At 35.1% G+C, this 16,885-nt stretch overlaps 1 protein-coding gene across 1 annotated transcript; it reads left to right on the top strand.

The window, feature by feature from the left end:
- Positions 1–8,631: 8,631 nt before the first annotated feature.
- LOC108110558 (acrosin-like) lies at positions 8,632–11,345 on the top strand. Its single transcript, XM_017219649.2, has 7 exons — positions 8,632–8,999; positions 9,061–9,106; positions 9,160–9,320; positions 9,564–10,076; positions 10,135–10,183; positions 10,614–10,744; positions 10,800–11,345. Exons 1-7 carry the CDS (start codon positions 8,798–8,800, stop codon positions 11,231–11,233), a joined length of 1,536 nt encoding a protein of 511 aa, XP_017075138.2. The 5' UTR covers positions 8,632–8,797; the 3' UTR covers positions 11,234–11,345.
- Positions 11,346–16,885: the final 5,540 nt, after the last annotated feature.

Genomic DNA, 16,885 nt, shown 5'->3' with positions numbered 1-16,885 from the left:
GTTTTTTAAATAAAAACTTACTTAACTAGCTAAACTAAATAAATGTATATATTTGATTTGGAACTAAATTTAAACTGTTATTAATGGTTTTTTCCCACAAAACAATATTTTTATCTAAAGAATGTTAAAATATTTTCTTTGTTTTTAATGCACATTCATCTCTATATAATATTCTACCATATCTTTATGCAAAAAATACCTCTTTTTGATAAGTTTTACCTATTTTATCAAAAGCTGATATAACCAATTAAAAAGTAATCCTTTTCCTTTTCCAACCTCTGACATTCCCAATTCATATTTTTCAAACCCTACTCTGATGGTCATAGATGGACGTTTCCCTTACCCCCCACCATTTGCATAACCCACAGGAAGACACCCACAAAATAGCACCCAGTGCCACCGCAGCCGGGAAGAGATGCGAAACCACAGCAACAACTTATCGCCAGTTTCATCAGCTTTATGAATGAATCTGTCATATTATTTCGGCAATGATGTTGACAACAAGAACAACAGCAACAACAACGACAGCTACAACGGCTATATTCTCGTTTATAGCCTCGAAAAATCCCCCTGTGTGCAATATTTATCATGTCACATAATATTTTTCTGGCATTTGCACGTCACCCCCGCTTTCCATCGCTCGGTGTCTGTGGTACGATTCCCCCTTAAATTCTAGCTTAAGCAGCTGATACGCACACACTTGCACAGACAATGCACACGCACACAGAGAAAGGTCCTGAAATCACAACCCCTTCGCTAAGCAAACGATGTGGGCGGCGGGTCGGTTGTGTTTTGGGGGTAGGGGGCAGTGGTTGGTTGCCAGCCATCAATTGCAGCCATCAACCACCGACGACAGGGCGTCTGCCTGGCTGATATCACTGCGAAACTCCAAAGAGGCAGGTACACTGAGAGAAAAGATTGAAACATTTTCTTTCTTTTGCTAAATTACTTTTTAAAAACTTTCTTTCTTTCTGTTGCCAAAATAAATGAGTTAAAAAACACTTTAAAAACTGAAATTAAATTTTTATCAAATATTTTTAAATATTTTTTATTTTTACAAGTTTATTGAAATTAAAAATAAATTAAAAATAAATATAAAAAGCTATTTTATAACCTAAAAATATCTTTAAAATATATTACTTAAACTTCTTATAAACAAATTTTTATCAGTGTAGCCCAACCAAAACCAAAACTCCATGCCATCCATTGCTGCTCATTGAATTTTCTGCTGATTTCATTTCGACTTCTTTTGCTCCGCTGGGAAACAGCCTTAAAGTGTGTGTGAGTGAGTGGGTGGGTGGTTTTTGTGGGTGGGCAGAAGGAAGGAGTTGGTGGGAGTTAGAGGGGTGGGTGATTGTTGTTGTCCCAGCTTCTGTTTTGCCTGTAAATATTTTTGGCAATTGTCGCTTCCCCAGCCCCTCTTCCTCTCATTTTCCCCAGAGGGCAAATTAATGATGTCTTCCCTCTTGGTCCCAAAATGGAAATTACTTCTAAATTGCTCGAGCTGTTCTTGTTTATGTTGTTGTTGTTGTTGTTAACTCATACTATTTAAGCGAATATTTATTAACCTAATCATTGCATATTTATATAAGCATAAATGCAAGAAGTTGGCTTTGAATAATAATTTATGTTTATAAGTTGCAAGAATTTCTAAGATATTTTAAGTTACTTTTATGAATTATTTTAGAAAATGCATTCAGAAAAAGTTTTAATAAATATTTAAACTTTATATTTAAAGAGCAAAGAACTTAAATGTTATATTGTTTATGTACAAAATTTAACTTTAATATCATTTAAAAAATGTATCAGTAACGAAATAAAGAATCTTGAATTTTGCTCTGAAATTAAACTTCAGAAAAAGGGTTTAACATTTCAGAGATTCGTAAACTACGGTTAACTTCCAAGATCTTATTCATGGCTAACTCTGAAAGCCCGTTTGTCGACCAAGTGTCCGCCACTCCTGAGTTGCCCTCAGAATTTTCATCCATCAACACCTGAGCAGAAAAGCAGGTCCAACCCAAACCCAATGCGTTTGGCCAAAAGCTGGGAAGGAATGGCGCCGAGTGACGAATGTCGACGAGTGGCGAGAGGACGTCGGACCGCACTTGAGGCGATCCAGAGAAGCGGAACGAGCGGCAGCTGGCCAAGTACCGCGTCGCCATCATCGACATCAGCGTCGTCGTCGTCCTTCCTCGCAACACTCTCAATTAAAATGTCCTCGCTTGGTAAGCGTAAGCGTTCAAGAGGCCATGAAAACTCCTTATTACATGGTGTCAGCGGACCAGCCACACTGAAAATGTTTAACTTTCTTTATAGGAAAATATATAGTATTATATACATTATATACATATATGATACATATCCTTGTACTTGGACTTTAAAGAGTGAAGTCAGACTTCCTTAAGACGAACTTCTGTAAAACTTCTATCAGAAAAAGGTCATCTTAAAGATATTATGATATTTATTTAATAAGAAATATACAAAAGTAAAGTGTTACAAATTACAAACTTATTTAATTGATATTTTTTAAATAATATTTTTCTCAAAGTGCAAGGGCACACCACCCCCTTAACCATGATTACGCAAGCCCAAGCTTAACCCCTACTATAGCCGCAAAAGCCGCTTCTAAACCGAACCGGCGAGGGTTCTTGGCACCTACGTGTTAATAACGCGAAATGCAGTGAAATTTTTGTATTTTCAAGCACGCACTCGAGTGTGCCACGCCCCGCAGTCCTTGCCAACCCACCCATCCGACTTGAAACAGAAACCCTCCTCTACAAAAGTAGAAAATAAAAATTGCTGCAAACCCAGAAATCATTGAGTGAGTTGGCCCAAAAGGAGATTCTTTTTCTACGGGCCAAGAGGGGGTAGTTTGTTTGGCGACTAAAAAACACTTTAAAGAACCGAACAAATTTTGGTTTTAATTTTGTGTTTCTCTTTTTTTTTTCGTGTGAAATCTGAAACACTTCAAATATTTGGCGACAGAGAAAGAAAAGCCAAAATGCTGGGGACAAGTTGACGCCAATGGACATGGGAAATTTTAAACCCACTTGCCAGCTGCCTAAAGGGCAGCACTTAAAAGGACCTCCCCCTCAACATTGTCCTCGGTCCATGTTTACTTTTGCAATATTGACATGAAAATATTTACACAAAAATACAAATCGCCGCGGTGCCTTTTTTCAAAATCACTTTTTGATTTAAAATGAAGGGAGTTATGGATTTTTGAATACTCTTTCAGAGAGAGAAAACCAAAATTGGAACTTAAGTTTGAAATATTTAAAATTATTTCTTAATACCTTAAACTTCTTTTATAAGAAAAGTATCTTATCCTCATCATAATTTAATGATTCTTAAGTTTCATTTAAATATTATTTATATTTTTTAATTAATCTTAAAGATACTTCCATAGAATATTCTCCTAACACTTAACAGTATTTCTATCTTCGGTTCTATTCACTTAGCCAGCAAGTCTTGTATGTTTTTCTTTTTTGTGTCTTGTGTTGTGTCTGCTTGTCGTCTACAATTTCCACATGTGGCTTTTCCTTGAAAGGCTTTTTGTTGGGGAAAAGTTTTCCCTGCAGCTGGAGGGCACCAATAAACGTCAGACGCGTGTCAGGGCTCGTCCTTTGTATACTGACACCTCTTTGGCTGATTTGATCCAAACTTTGGAGAACTTCGAGAGCGACGAGGCTACAGGTGAACAGGATGTACTTGGCCACTGTGCGGCTGTCACCTTCGCTTCGATTGGACAAATCGGTTAAGTTAGCCGTGGGAAATTTAGCGGGTTTCTTAAATGGTAAAGAAGGGAGTTAGGAAGATTGGTAATAGAGAAATTGGGGTTGTAATATAACAATAAATAAAATAATTCTAGTATAAAATGCGAATGTTAATGTAAATTTTACATTTTACATAATAAAGGTTTTACAGCCACTGGAAGCTAAATTCCTTCGACCTGAATTTTGTTTATAAAATAAAATTATTATTATAAACAGCTCAAAGATAAATAAAAAATCCCAAAAACAAAGGCATGATTACTTATAACAAATTACATTTTTATTTGTCTATTTCCTTAATTTTAAAATATTTTTAAAAATTCTAAAAAAATGTATTCCAAGAGCTATGGCAGCCAACAGATTTATCACTTAAAAAAGTTCAAAAAATTTAAAAAAACGTATTCTCTTAACTTGATAAAGTATATAAATACAATCTTTATACACTTTTTTAAGCTGCTCTCAATTTATACGTTCATTAGTATGTAGCATAAATAAGACCCCTAATTAATTAACCAAATTAGCATATATAGTTATAAAATGATTTACTCAACAACTTCACTGGCACGCTTTGCAGATTAAAGGCCTTTCCATCTGTTCGTTGCTAGACACAGTAAAAATACATTTTCCCAGCCTACAAATTCTTATCAGACAAGGGAACAGCAAACACACACGCACAGAATTAAGAAGAAGAAGTAAATCTCTTTGACTAATGCAATTAAACTGATAACCTAACTAAATCAAACAAGTAGCCCCACCAAAAAAAGAAATCACCCACTGAAAATTGACGACCCCTTTTTTTTGGCCTGCGGTCATGCAGCGACTTAATTCCGCGGTCCCCTTTTTTTTTTCTTGAACTCGAAGAGCTGTGAATCTAGAACTGAAAACTTATGTCAGTGGCACGCGTCGGTGGCACGTGACCTCGACATGAAAATCACGCTCAAGATCGCCGAGGATGGCAAATGGACGGGGCGGTGTTAGAGACGAGGGTTGTGGGTGGGTGGGGGTTGCTTCTAGTGGAAGTGGTGAAAGGTGATGGATGCCTGTGTGCAGATGCTTTTAAATTTAAATCGAATCAAATTGATTTGCTTACAGTTCCAGTTTCACTTTTATTTTTTTTACTCTCCCAAGGCTGCACTGGAAGAAATCGATAACTTAGAAGCAGCATTTTGAGCAGAAAAGGGGAGCAGGATTTTCATTTTTCCATATATATGCTTTAAAATTAACTTAAATAAAATAAAAAAAATAAGAATTACAATCCTTAAAAAAAATAAACTATAAAAATTAAAATGCTTGACTGGTTGGTTGGTTAGTAAAATAAAATGTTATTTTAAAACAGTCTTTCATTCATTACAGTTTTTCTTTCAGTGTAGTACCAATTGGCACGCCCTTTTCAAATTTGGACAAGTAGAGTACGCCGTGCCCTGACCACGTCGCAGCCTCATTGTTTAGCCATTTGACAAGTGTTTTGACAATATTTATTTGAGCTGCTACAACCCAACCCCGCCCCCGCAGTTCTGCAGCATGCCAGCCCAATTCCGCCCACATTCGAGGCAGTGCCGCTGGGTAATTTGATTTCCTCGTAGCTGCTACCATCATCTGCATCCTTGACGTCGGACACGTTTCTGCCTAATGGAGTTGCTCGAGTGGCGTGAATTTCAATTAAATTAAATCAAAATGTTGCATTTTTTATTAAGGCCATTAGCAGCACACACGCAGGCGAAGGCCCCGCCCCCTCTGGAAGGGAGGGGACTGTTCCCTATTTGGTTAAATTAAGTTAAGATACCACCTTGCCTGTGCCAGAAAGAACTTGTATCTTAATGTGCATAATGAAGTGCCACACTTGACTTGCCAGCCACCCACCTCAGTGTGCCAATATAAAGCCAGTGAGTACAAGGATCCCAAAGGTGAGAAGGGAAATTATTGGGAAAATCACTTTATTTTTGAGAAATTTATTAATTTATTAAGTACTTTAGGTTATTAGAAAGCTAGTATGCAAGAAGAAAGCTGTCTCAAATAAACAGATTCCTAACAGATTAACAGATATCCCGACATACACCATCGCTTTGTCTCGTCGGTGTTGAAGTTTCGGGTTCATGAAACGGGTAAATGCAAAAACGAGCTCCCTTGAGCTTGCTCTTTGTGTCATACTTTCTGAACCAGAGAACGTCAAGGGTGTCTTTTTTCGGCACCCGAATCACACTCATACATTTCGAGTGTGTGTCGCACTCATGAACAGCAAGAAAAGAGCACACACCCGGAGTGCACAGATCGCTTTGTGCGTTTAGGGTGTTTGCGTTTTTGACACCCGCTCAATTCTAGGCACATGATCCTAATGCACAGACACCCGACACACTCATAGCAAATGAAGCGAGTGTCTGAGACACCCATGTTTTTGGGAAAAGTGAGTCGGGTGTCTTGAAAATGAGTCGAGTGTCTTGAAATGATTCGAGTGTCTTGAAATGAGTCGGGTGTTGCGGGTGTCTTCAGCTGTATTGCATGAGCAGGTAATTGAAGGAAGGAAGGAAATCCCAATAATGGCCCCTTAAAAGAGGCCAAATATTTTAGGATTTTCCATGTCAAGCCATCTACCTGCTATTCGCAGTGCAATTGACTTATGATCTGTATTCTTAATACGCATCTGCAAAAAATGGGAATACATTTGCAGGTAGATGGTTTGATAACAACACGGAAAATCCCAAAATATTGATGCAATGTACGTTTTTTTTTTTGGGTTTTTTAAGACTTTGTCATTAAATACTTGTAATGATTATAAACTCTTATTTTTTAATATTAGTTACTGAAGAAGGCAATAATTTGTATTATTAGAAATATACTTTTCTAATATTAAATTATTGGGATTTCCTTCCTTCCTTTCATGTAAAATTATTCGGTCAACCCTCAATGACCTGCTCATGCAATACAGCTGAAGACACCCGCAACACCCGACTCATTTCAAGACACCCGACTCATTTCAAGACACTCGACTCATTTTCAAGACACTCGACTCACTTTTCCCAAAAACATGGGTGTCTCAGACACTCGCTTCATTTGCTATGAGTGTGTCGGGTGTCTGTTGAAAAGAGTACTGGGTGCGCAAGTGCACATTCAAAATGAGCCTGTGCAAGGCACACACCCTTATTTTAGGGTGCCGATCACACTCTGAGTGCCGAAAAGGCACACATGATTCGAGTGCACTCATTGTCTGGGTGTACCCTTGCCGTTCTCTGTTCTGAACTACTGCATTTCCCATTTCTTTCTCTTACATTTTTGTAACGAGTAATTCAGCTGCGCAGTTCACATGCATCATGTCATTCCATTTACTCTCACTCACTAAACAACTTAAGTCACCACCTAAATTGGTAGATAGCTTTGTCTCGCTTACTCTTGGCATCTCGTTATTATCATTATTTGCACTCCGTACTAGCATAACATAAGAGAGGGCCGAACTAAGAAAACGGTAAATATTTGGAACATTGTTGTTAAAATGGTTTTGAATATTTAATGATTTGTAGATCTGTGTAACTTTCTTTGGTTAGTAAATTGTAGAATTAATTTTAGAAAAAACCTTTTTCCACTGTCCCGAGCAAAGTAAGAGAATGCAACAGCAGCATTGGGTGGCAGGTTTCGAAAAAGAGGAGTGGAGTTCCAGCCATTGTTACATGTGCATTAAGAGAAAAGCTGCAGTGCTCAGGAAAAGCTGGGAAGACGGGGCGAAAGCTACTTTGAGTGGCAATAAACAATGCATAATGAGTTGAGAGCCTGGCTATTATTGTTGTTGCCCGTGGCTGAGGACGTGCATTAGTCAAACAGGTAATTTAAATTAAACCAAAACAATAAACACAGCTGGCATAAGAAAAAAAAAAATAAGGTGCGAAACGCATTTCCCCATTAGGAAATTGCAAATTAAGATGTAAACACTTTTAGGCCTTCTCCATTACCACAGCCATTGCACTGGTTTTATTTTATAAATAAACATTTAAATATATTATTAAACCCTAAAAAGTGTAAGATTTCCTAATATTATGAAATAATAAAACTAATTGGAACTTTAAACTTGCTTTTAAACTATGAAATAAATCCAAAAATATTTTTTTAAAACTTTACAAACTATTTTTTATTACTCCAAAATAAATTTTCCAGAACTTATAATAATATTAACAATTTTAAGCTTTTTATTGGTTGAGATATAAACGGCTCTCTGAATTATCACAAATCTACATTGTAGTTCGCCAAACTAAAAAATTTACTACAATTTCTGCACAGCCTCAATTATGCAGTTAAGGGGTAGAGATTAAAAGGGTTCCCTAAATAAAAAAAGTACATACATATGTATGCGTCTTATTTGTATTTTTGAATTAGAGAAAGAAACTTTGGGTTGGATTATCAGTAACACGCGAAATCGTATATGCAAAGGCAAGCATTCGTTATTCCATAGTACACTAAAAGGAAAATCAATGGCTGAGCTAGTCGCCAAAAAATAATGATATTCATATTTCATGCTGATCACATTTTATAATGAATTATTATTATTATTATAAGCCACTTACAAATATTTATGAGTTGAATAGTTTTAGTGGTGATCACAAAAAAGTAATTTGTATTTATATTATTAACAATAATAATGTTAATTTAAAAAACTTGTATTAAAAATACAAATTTAACTGTTTCTAAATTTTAGATTAAGCGTTATAGTCGACCAGCTAAGCTACCCATTACTGTGGTCATGGTTTCAACGTGACCTACTCCAACATCATATGGAACCCGAGTTCTTATCGTTTATACCGGCTGAGAGACAGAGAGACAAGGCTAGATAGACACAGCAGTGATACATATATACTATTCTTAGCAATATTAAGTCAAATACCATACGCTCTTAATTCATTATAGAAATATTCATTATTATGGTATTCCCGAAAACTCAGCGGAAGAGCGAGAATCAGCAATTGATAAGCCCCACACGCTGCTAAATATTTTAAAAGAATTTGGGAATTCGTATTTAGTATTTTCGGATCGCTTCTAAGAGAATGAAGTCTTTTCTGCTAGCTCTGCTCGCTTTTGTGCTCTTCCAAGAGGGAATGACACGTTACCTGGATACTGGCTGTGACATTCCCTCTTTTACTGATAGGATAGTTTTTGGGAAAAAAGTTAAACCGGGAACCACCCCATGGATGGCACAAATAAGGAGAAATAATGAATTTCTTTGCGGTGGCTCTCTAATTCATCCAAGTTAGTATACTATATAGTATATTCAAATCTATAAACAATCATTTACTTTTAAAAATCACAGGCTTCGTATTGACAGCCGCGCATTGTGTTCAACCAAATGTTACTGTGTAAGTATTAAAGTTAACTTAACTTTGACCAAGTACTAAGATTTTTATTTTAGAATCGTGAGATTAGGCGCCTATCGCAGAGCCTGCCCGCTTAGTCGTTGCCCAGAAATTGAGGAATATACTGCTATAAAGACCATAGTACCTAATACCATCCCAAATGAGTCTATGGCTGATATAGCTCTTCTGAAACTGAACAGACAAGTGCTCTACAACGGTAAGCAAGTGTTAAAAGTGTTACTGAAGGTGAAGGACATCTTAAAATTTGATCCTGATCAAAAACATACACTTTATAAGATCGATAAAGCTTTTTTCCACTTATAACATACTTTTTACATACCAAATGTGAAAATGGTTTCAATATTTACCCAACGATTAATTTAACTCTCATTAATTAACTCTAATAACCCATAACTTATACACTTCCATTAATGGACGAAGTTTTCAACTGACTGCATAGATCACATCCGACCAATCTGCATTTACATGGGTAATGATATAGACACATCGTCAATTAATAAATTCCAAGCTTACGGCTGGGGAAAGACGGAAAAGAACTTGAAGAGTTCAAACCTGAAGTACATTTCTCTGACCCGCCGCGATTCGATACATTGCGCATTTAAGAACACCGAAAGAGATATCTGCGCTGGCGCCAATAGAGGCGACACCTGCAATGGTGACTCAGGTGGTCCTTTGGTTGCCAATATCACAATTGGGGGTCATCAGGTACCCATACAGTTGGGAATTGTCAGTTCTGGTGAAAGTTCTTGCAATTTATCAGGCGTTTACACGAATGTCGATGCCCACAAGCAATGGATTTACGATACCGTAATGGCTGACGCTAATGCTTATGTTCAGCCGCGTTTGTTGGATGACAAGTGTAGTAACACTCGGCTAAAATCTGGAAACATACGTCAGCCCTGGAAAGTTGTTGTACTTCCCAGATATTCGTATGGTGCACTAATCACAAATCGTAAGTACTAGTTAAAAAACTACTATATTGCTAAGTAACTTATACGTACTTCTTTTAGGATATGTCGTCTCTGTTGCAAGGAATTTGCCCTCAGATGTTGCAAAAATGTAAGTAGAATTCTTTAAAAGTATCTGTAAGTCTTTCAATGTGTTTATCGTAAGTTTAGCACTGCGTCAATAGTCGATACAATAATCAAATATCGTCGGTATCGATATTGATAATATCGATAATGAAAAATACTATTTTTTAGAATATATTTTCCGAACGTAAAAACAAAAAAAAGAATAGCAGTATTGGACTACAAAAAGCAAAGTTATCAAAAATCATTAAAGTAATAATAATAATTTTTTTAATATGTTCAAAGTTTCATTTTTATTAAGGTAAGTTCTGTAGGAGGCTAGAAAGCTAACAAATTTAAAGTTATCAAAATAAAAAACTTAACACATTTCACTGAAAATATAAAAACAAAAAATAAGATTCTAATTTTACCTAGTTGGTTCTTGCCTTTCTAATTCTAAAATTTGTTTAATTTTGCAGTAAAGTAAGTATACCCCTCACTGCGACTGTTAACGTCGAGTCAGTATTTAAGCATCCACATTCGAGTGGCGGTAGTTTTCCTAGGAATAATATAGCTTTGCTCAGGCTTTCCACAGAAGTACAATATTCTGGTAAGTTAATATAAAAAAAAATGTATCCTGTCATAACTTTGACTCATTGATTTAGATTCTCTGGCCCCGATCTGCCTTCGCTCAAGTCATCCAAATTCCAGGTTGCTACCAAGATCGTTGACTTTCATTTATTGGAATGAAATTATGGTCCTAAGTCAACGAAGTATACCCGTTATTGAACGCAATTCTTGCTCTGACAAGATCGGAGTGACATTAAACGAGAATGACATTTGTGTCGAAAAACTCTCCTTTGATTCGTTTTCAAGAAATGAAATATTTGGTACGAATGAAGCCGTCAATTCGGAAGATAAATTCTTCCTTCGTGGCATTGTGAGCTTTCGAAGGAACGGTATGGCCATTATTACAAATATTCAAAACTACGCTGATTGGATAGCCAAAACCATTAATTTTCAAAAACATAAGAATACTACCTTGGAATTTAGAAACTGGAAAGAAAGTAATACCACACCTACAGGTGTCGCTGTATGAATTGATTACAAAAAGTTTAACAGCGCCTTCTAACCATAACCATAAACCAAATCATATTTCTCAACGGCTTATTGCCTTAATATCTTTAATGCTTCTTAAAACGATCTGATTTAAAGAAATTAATTTCAAACAAATTGATTTACTATATTAAGTTGTATTTACTATAAAAAAAACAGTTAGTATTTACTATAAATAAACATATTACATTTTACCAAAAAGTTTATCGCTTAAAAAATTCTGAGTATTTACAGAGCTATGCTAATATTGATGTGGGTTGAGTCCATACTAGATGTTACCGAGGCTCTGAACCACGGACTGTGTCTTTGATAAAAATTTGTGACTCGCTAGAATTTTAAATTAACAGATATCGTTCTCAAAAAATTATTGCCATGCAACATAAATCTATGTAGTATTTACAAGTCACCAGTACGACAAACATACATTGCTTTAATTAGCATGTATATATGTACACAATCAAAAAATTTAAAACATTACAGACATCGATATTCGTATGTCATTCACATTTCTCCGAAAAATATATCGATACATAGATATTTTGATTTACTTTTCACATCGCTAGAAAAACTAAATTGCATCTCCTGGTGTCGCGTTGAAAAAAGAGAACCGAAAAGTTTCTCTGGGCAAAAAACAAAATACGACAAATAGATTGTTCATGATGTGAATAATGTGAACCTACTGTTTACTAAATATTAAACCAAAATATTTGTTTTTTATCCAAAACGTGTCAAGTTAATTGGTTCCACGAAGGAAAAGTGAGAGAGGGTTTGAGGTCCAAAAAGAATGGAGCTGCCATAAGAATTGATTAAACAAAACAACTGTGAAGAGAGCGCAAAATGCACAAAATGGTTAAATTATTCCTCAGGTAATTTTGTTCACACCAATAACAACAACATTCTGTAAGCATTCTCTCCTGTTCTCTTTGTTGTTGTTGCTGGGGGTTCTCTCTTTGCGTTTTTATTATTATGAATGACGTAAGCGCCTCTTTGCTGTCAATACAAAAGCAATAACAACAAATTGTTTCGTCTTTTGAAAACAAGGAAAATAACAGAATGGTTTTTGTTTTCTGTGTATGTGAGCGCGTGTGTGTGAGCTCCCCTCTTACCTACACACAAACACAAACTCACAGGTAAATGTAGCGTCGTTGGAAAACGTGCTCGACGACCCCTTAAGAGATAGAGTAAGAGAGAAACGCTACTCTCTTTTACAATGTTATTTCTTTTTTTGGTCAATGACCTAAGCTTTTTTATCCGTTAGTTGGATTCGTTTCTTTCGCTAATTTCCGTGCGGTTTAAAAAGTTTAGTTTATTTTCCACAAATTATTGTTTACACTCTGCTTATGTGAAGGTTAATTACGCCCGTACCGTTAGCCGCCTCTCTTCACCTGAGTAAACACAATAGTAGTGTGAAAACGACCCCAAAACGATATTAAAAAATTATTAAGTTTAAAAAGTTTCTTGACAGATAAATAAGGTTTCAATGAAACATATTCGGAATAAATATAAAGAAGGGTAGTTGCTGCCTTTGGGATCAACGTTTAAATTATCAAAACGTCCTTGGAGTCGCATTTTGTGATAAGGTTCATGGGGACATTAAAAAAATCGTTATGCCAAAAAATTTAAATATTTCTGTTTAATTTCTTTTTATGACTAACATCAATATTTGTATATTCGTATATTTGTATGTTCAAAGTTAAAGTAAAGATTAGCTGTTAAAAATCTTAAAATTAGCAATGCGTTACATTTAGGGTCCTAATAGGGAAAGCTCTTCTTTAATATTATTGTTATTATTTACATTGCTGCTAAATATAAATATGAATCAGATTCGTCTTTATAATGTTTCCTTCTTATATTATACTATAACTACTAATGCACATCTCTTGTATTCCACTCGATCTTCATCAAAACAGCCTTGCTGTTGTGACACTTTGACAATAATTAAGTTTATGCACTCAATTGCCATGAGTCCGGAAACAAAAGTACACTAAGATGTAACACTTTGATTAATCTCTAGCAATAAAAACAGCAAAGAAATTAATAAACAATAACATCGAAATAACAAAGCATTGTTTATTAGGAAATAAAACAAATATTTTTGTTGTCGTAAGGCAAGGGTACACAAAAGGTTCCTTTGTTTTTGACTAACGAAAATTAGAGTGTAATTAATTTTAATTTTTAAATAAATAATTTAAAAATTGCAGATAATCTAATTTAAATTTGCATTTTAAAAAAAGTATTTATTAAAAAGTAAAAAATGACAGTCGTATTATGGCACACCAATCTCAAAATGTTGTTAAAGTCGCCCTTAAATGTGCCTGAAAGTATGCTGTAAGAAAATGCATATCCTTTTAAAAGGAAATCATCGACTTATGGAGCTAAAATTTAGTGTTGCATAGTTTTTGGCACCACGAGCCGTATGAAGTTCCTTGATATTAAACATTACCGAAATTGGTTCCATTCTTCTGCGTATTAAGATTTCATTTCTTCTTATCTCAGGACGCTATATTTGCCGTCTTTTCGCTAAGAATAAACATTTAATTAATACTCTTTGCTTTTTGCTTTTGTAGAGCAATCCTTATGCGGTGTTCTTCTCAGGGTTGAACTGATAAAAAAAGCAAATATACAAAAAGAGCGGGAACGTGTGAGAAAAAGCTTTTGGGTGCTGCTCAGTTTCAAATTTAAACGGCAGTGCTGGCCAAGCAATTGAAATGAAAAGAGGCGGGAAAAAAGGCCTAAGCGTGCCAGGAAAAATCAAATTGATATCAAGAAAATATTCAGTACTTTTGCATATATATACATATATATTTAATATCAACCAGGAAGAAAGGAGAGGAAACCTTTAAAAAATTTTAAAAACAAATTGGCAATAAGAAATCGGCGCGACATTAATATGGCTAGGTAAATACAAAGGCAGTCATCATTACCGAAGGTCGTTTTTGTTTGCGTGCGATAAACTTTTTTTTTTTTTTTTTTATTTTCTTATTTTATAGCAAATATCACAAATACAAAACCCGAATGCTTGGCTGTGTTTGCGATTGGCATTATCTGTAGGTAGGCCTTTGTTATCCAACCATTTGCTTATCGTAGCCGGGGCTGGGGCTGGGGTCGGGCTACCCATGCTTGTGGCTGTGATGGATTCTTGATTGAATTGTTGTCCGTGTGTTAGCAGTCGAAAAAACAATCGACAATCGCTTATCAGGAACATAAATAAAAGTTTAAGAAAGCTTGAGACGAAGTTTGGATACCCTGAAAGTTAAGGAACTAAATTTATAGCCTAGATTTACCTTTAGAAAGTTGTTTATTATGATCTTTTTAGGATGTTTAGATCTGTCACTATACCTAAAACAAAGAAACTTCATATCAATAAAGATCCCTGATTAGATGAAGTTGAAAAATAAAAGATAAACCAACCTAATGCAGGGTGTTCAAAGAGCTGCAACCCGGAAGATAAACAAAGCCATTAAGAAGGCCCAGCCTTACCTCGCATACATCTAAACAGTTTGTCAATCAACTGACAATCATTTGCCAATCAAAAAATTCGTGGGTGAGGTGAGCTCTAGATTTCTTAGGCTGAATAGGCATCGCAATCTAAAAAGTGGGACAAGAATTGATTGGCAAATGTTAAAGGCAATTAAAGCCATTTAGGCATTAACATTTGTTTAAGAAAATATAACGAAAATCGGCGTTGAATAAGTTCTCAGTCTACAGTTTAAGCTTCTTGTTTTATAAAAGCTAAAAATTGTTTTTTTTTATCTGCCTGTTTTTGTTTGCCTTCCCAGATTAAAATAGTCAACAATATGTTATCCCAGTTTATCTCCAGCAATTAAATAACCAAATTAATGGCTGTTATTGTTGACATTGTGGCGATTGCACGCTTAAAAATTGTAATCTGCGATTATACGGAACCGCAAAACGAAATGTTTTCACCTTGTTTCAACTTGTGGCAGGCAATTAATTGGGCTTAGATGGATTTATGGCCACCATATAACCCGAGATAACCCACAGTCGTATGGCATCATCGCGAAATGCTCATAAAAGGCGCGTCTATGACAGCATCTCCGCTGGTCCGCTGGTGCCGTGCAAAATTGTTTTGAGTATTTTTGGCCAACACAGGGAAATAATAATAAGAAAAAAAAAATATAAACCTAAAACAAAGAGCCGAAACAAACGTCTTGGACATGTGCGCAAATCTTTTTGAACTTTCGCATTCGAGGCAAGCGAAACAAGTGCCAAGAGCAAACCCTGACATACATTATAATTTGTAGCAACGCCCTCTTTTTTAACCAAACCGATTTTTTTAGAAGCTATATATATACATATATATCTTTTTTTGTGGATATTTTGTTCACCTACACGCGCGTCTAATCCCATTTTGAGCGGCATCAATAAATTTTCAGACAGTCGCAGACATATTCCGATTTCTATGCTGCTGGTCTATATAGCTGTGAGTTTGTTAGTATATATATATATATATATTATCCACCGATTTGGCAAATAGTCTTTGGGCCGCCCACAAACAGCTGTTGGAGAAAGGTGCGCTGCGGAAATACCATTCACCTGGTATCCCTATTTTTGGACCCAAAAAGCCAAATTGAGGCCTTAGCGAGGGAGTCCCGTTATTAGTCACCTGACTCTTGGTCAACTACAATCTATACTCACATTTTTTCGGCCATGAGTAAGCCCAATAATTAGTAATTGGGAGCACATCGATTTGGGTTCCACTTGACTTAGTCACTTCAAGTCGTAGTTATGTTAATGTTAAGGCACATTTCGTTAGAAAAGTCTATGGCTTGGCAATAAAAATTGATTTAAATGTTATTACTTTTAATTTAAAGGCCTTGAAACTTAGTATCCTATTTATAAATATCTTAAACTATTTGTAATATAAATAATATTTTTATTATTTACTTTTTAAACCCACTCTTAGATTATGTTGACTTTCATTTGAGTTTCCATTTGATTGCAAAAACTAAAGAAAGCCAAAAACAAACAAATGCCAAGACAAACATACAAAAATAGAAAGTCCCAATGCCATAAACAATGGTATCAATTTGTAAAATTATGGCTTCAATCTATGATTTGATATTGGCTAAAAGATAAAAGGGGAAAGATGTCTAAAAGAAAACTTTTTGTTTTAGAGAGGTTATATTGGGACATTACCTACATTTTAAAGATTTTTAATTTAAAAATGTTCAAAAAAAGAATATAACTTAAAGGGGATATAAGTATGTAATAAATATAAATATTATAGATATATTAATTATACCACAAATCATAGTAATCAAAGGCTAATATTGTCAATGGTTGTAGAATAATTTTTAAGCATAGAAATGATTAACCTTTTTAGAAACGGTTTAAAAAGGATACTTTTATACTATTTTCTGATATATAAAATCCAATCTTTCAGGATTATAACATCATCTTAAAGTCCTAAAAATGTTAAGAATATTATTTTGATACCCAAATTTATTTTATTTATTTACAAACAGACAATGAGAGCTTAATCTTAATGAATTTAAACCAAATTATTATTCACACTTTATTTGGTGTGTAATCAATTTGTTTTCTTTTTTGTTTTCCCATTTTTTTACCCCCTTTAAATAGTTTTTTTTCACTGGTCAACGAAAATTGTTAA

The sequence above is a fragment of the Drosophila eugracilis genome, unplaced genomic scaffold (genome assembly GCF_018153835.1).
Source record: "Drosophila eugracilis isolate 14026-0451.02 unplaced genomic scaffold, ASM1815383v1 contig_353, whole genome shotgun sequence".
In the NCBI taxonomy this organism is placed as follows: domain Eukaryota; kingdom Metazoa; phylum Arthropoda; class Insecta; order Diptera; family Drosophilidae; genus Drosophila; species Drosophila eugracilis.
Note: the sequence above shows the minus strand (reverse complement) of the source record. Positions and strands in the feature narration are given on the sequence as shown.

Coding starts and splice junctions, on each gene's coding strand:
- LOC108110558 (XM_017219649.2), top strand. CDS start 8,798: ATGAAGTCTTTTCTGCTAGCTCTGCTCGCTTTTGTGCTCTTCCAAGAG. Junction 9,321..9,563: donor CAGACAAGTGCTCTACAACG/GTAAGCAAGTGT, acceptor CTGACTGCATAG/ATCACATCCGACCAATCTGC. Junction 10,745..10,799: donor CACAGAAGTACAATATTCTG/GTAAGTTAATAT, acceptor TCATTGATTTAG/ATTCTCTGGCCCCGATCTGC.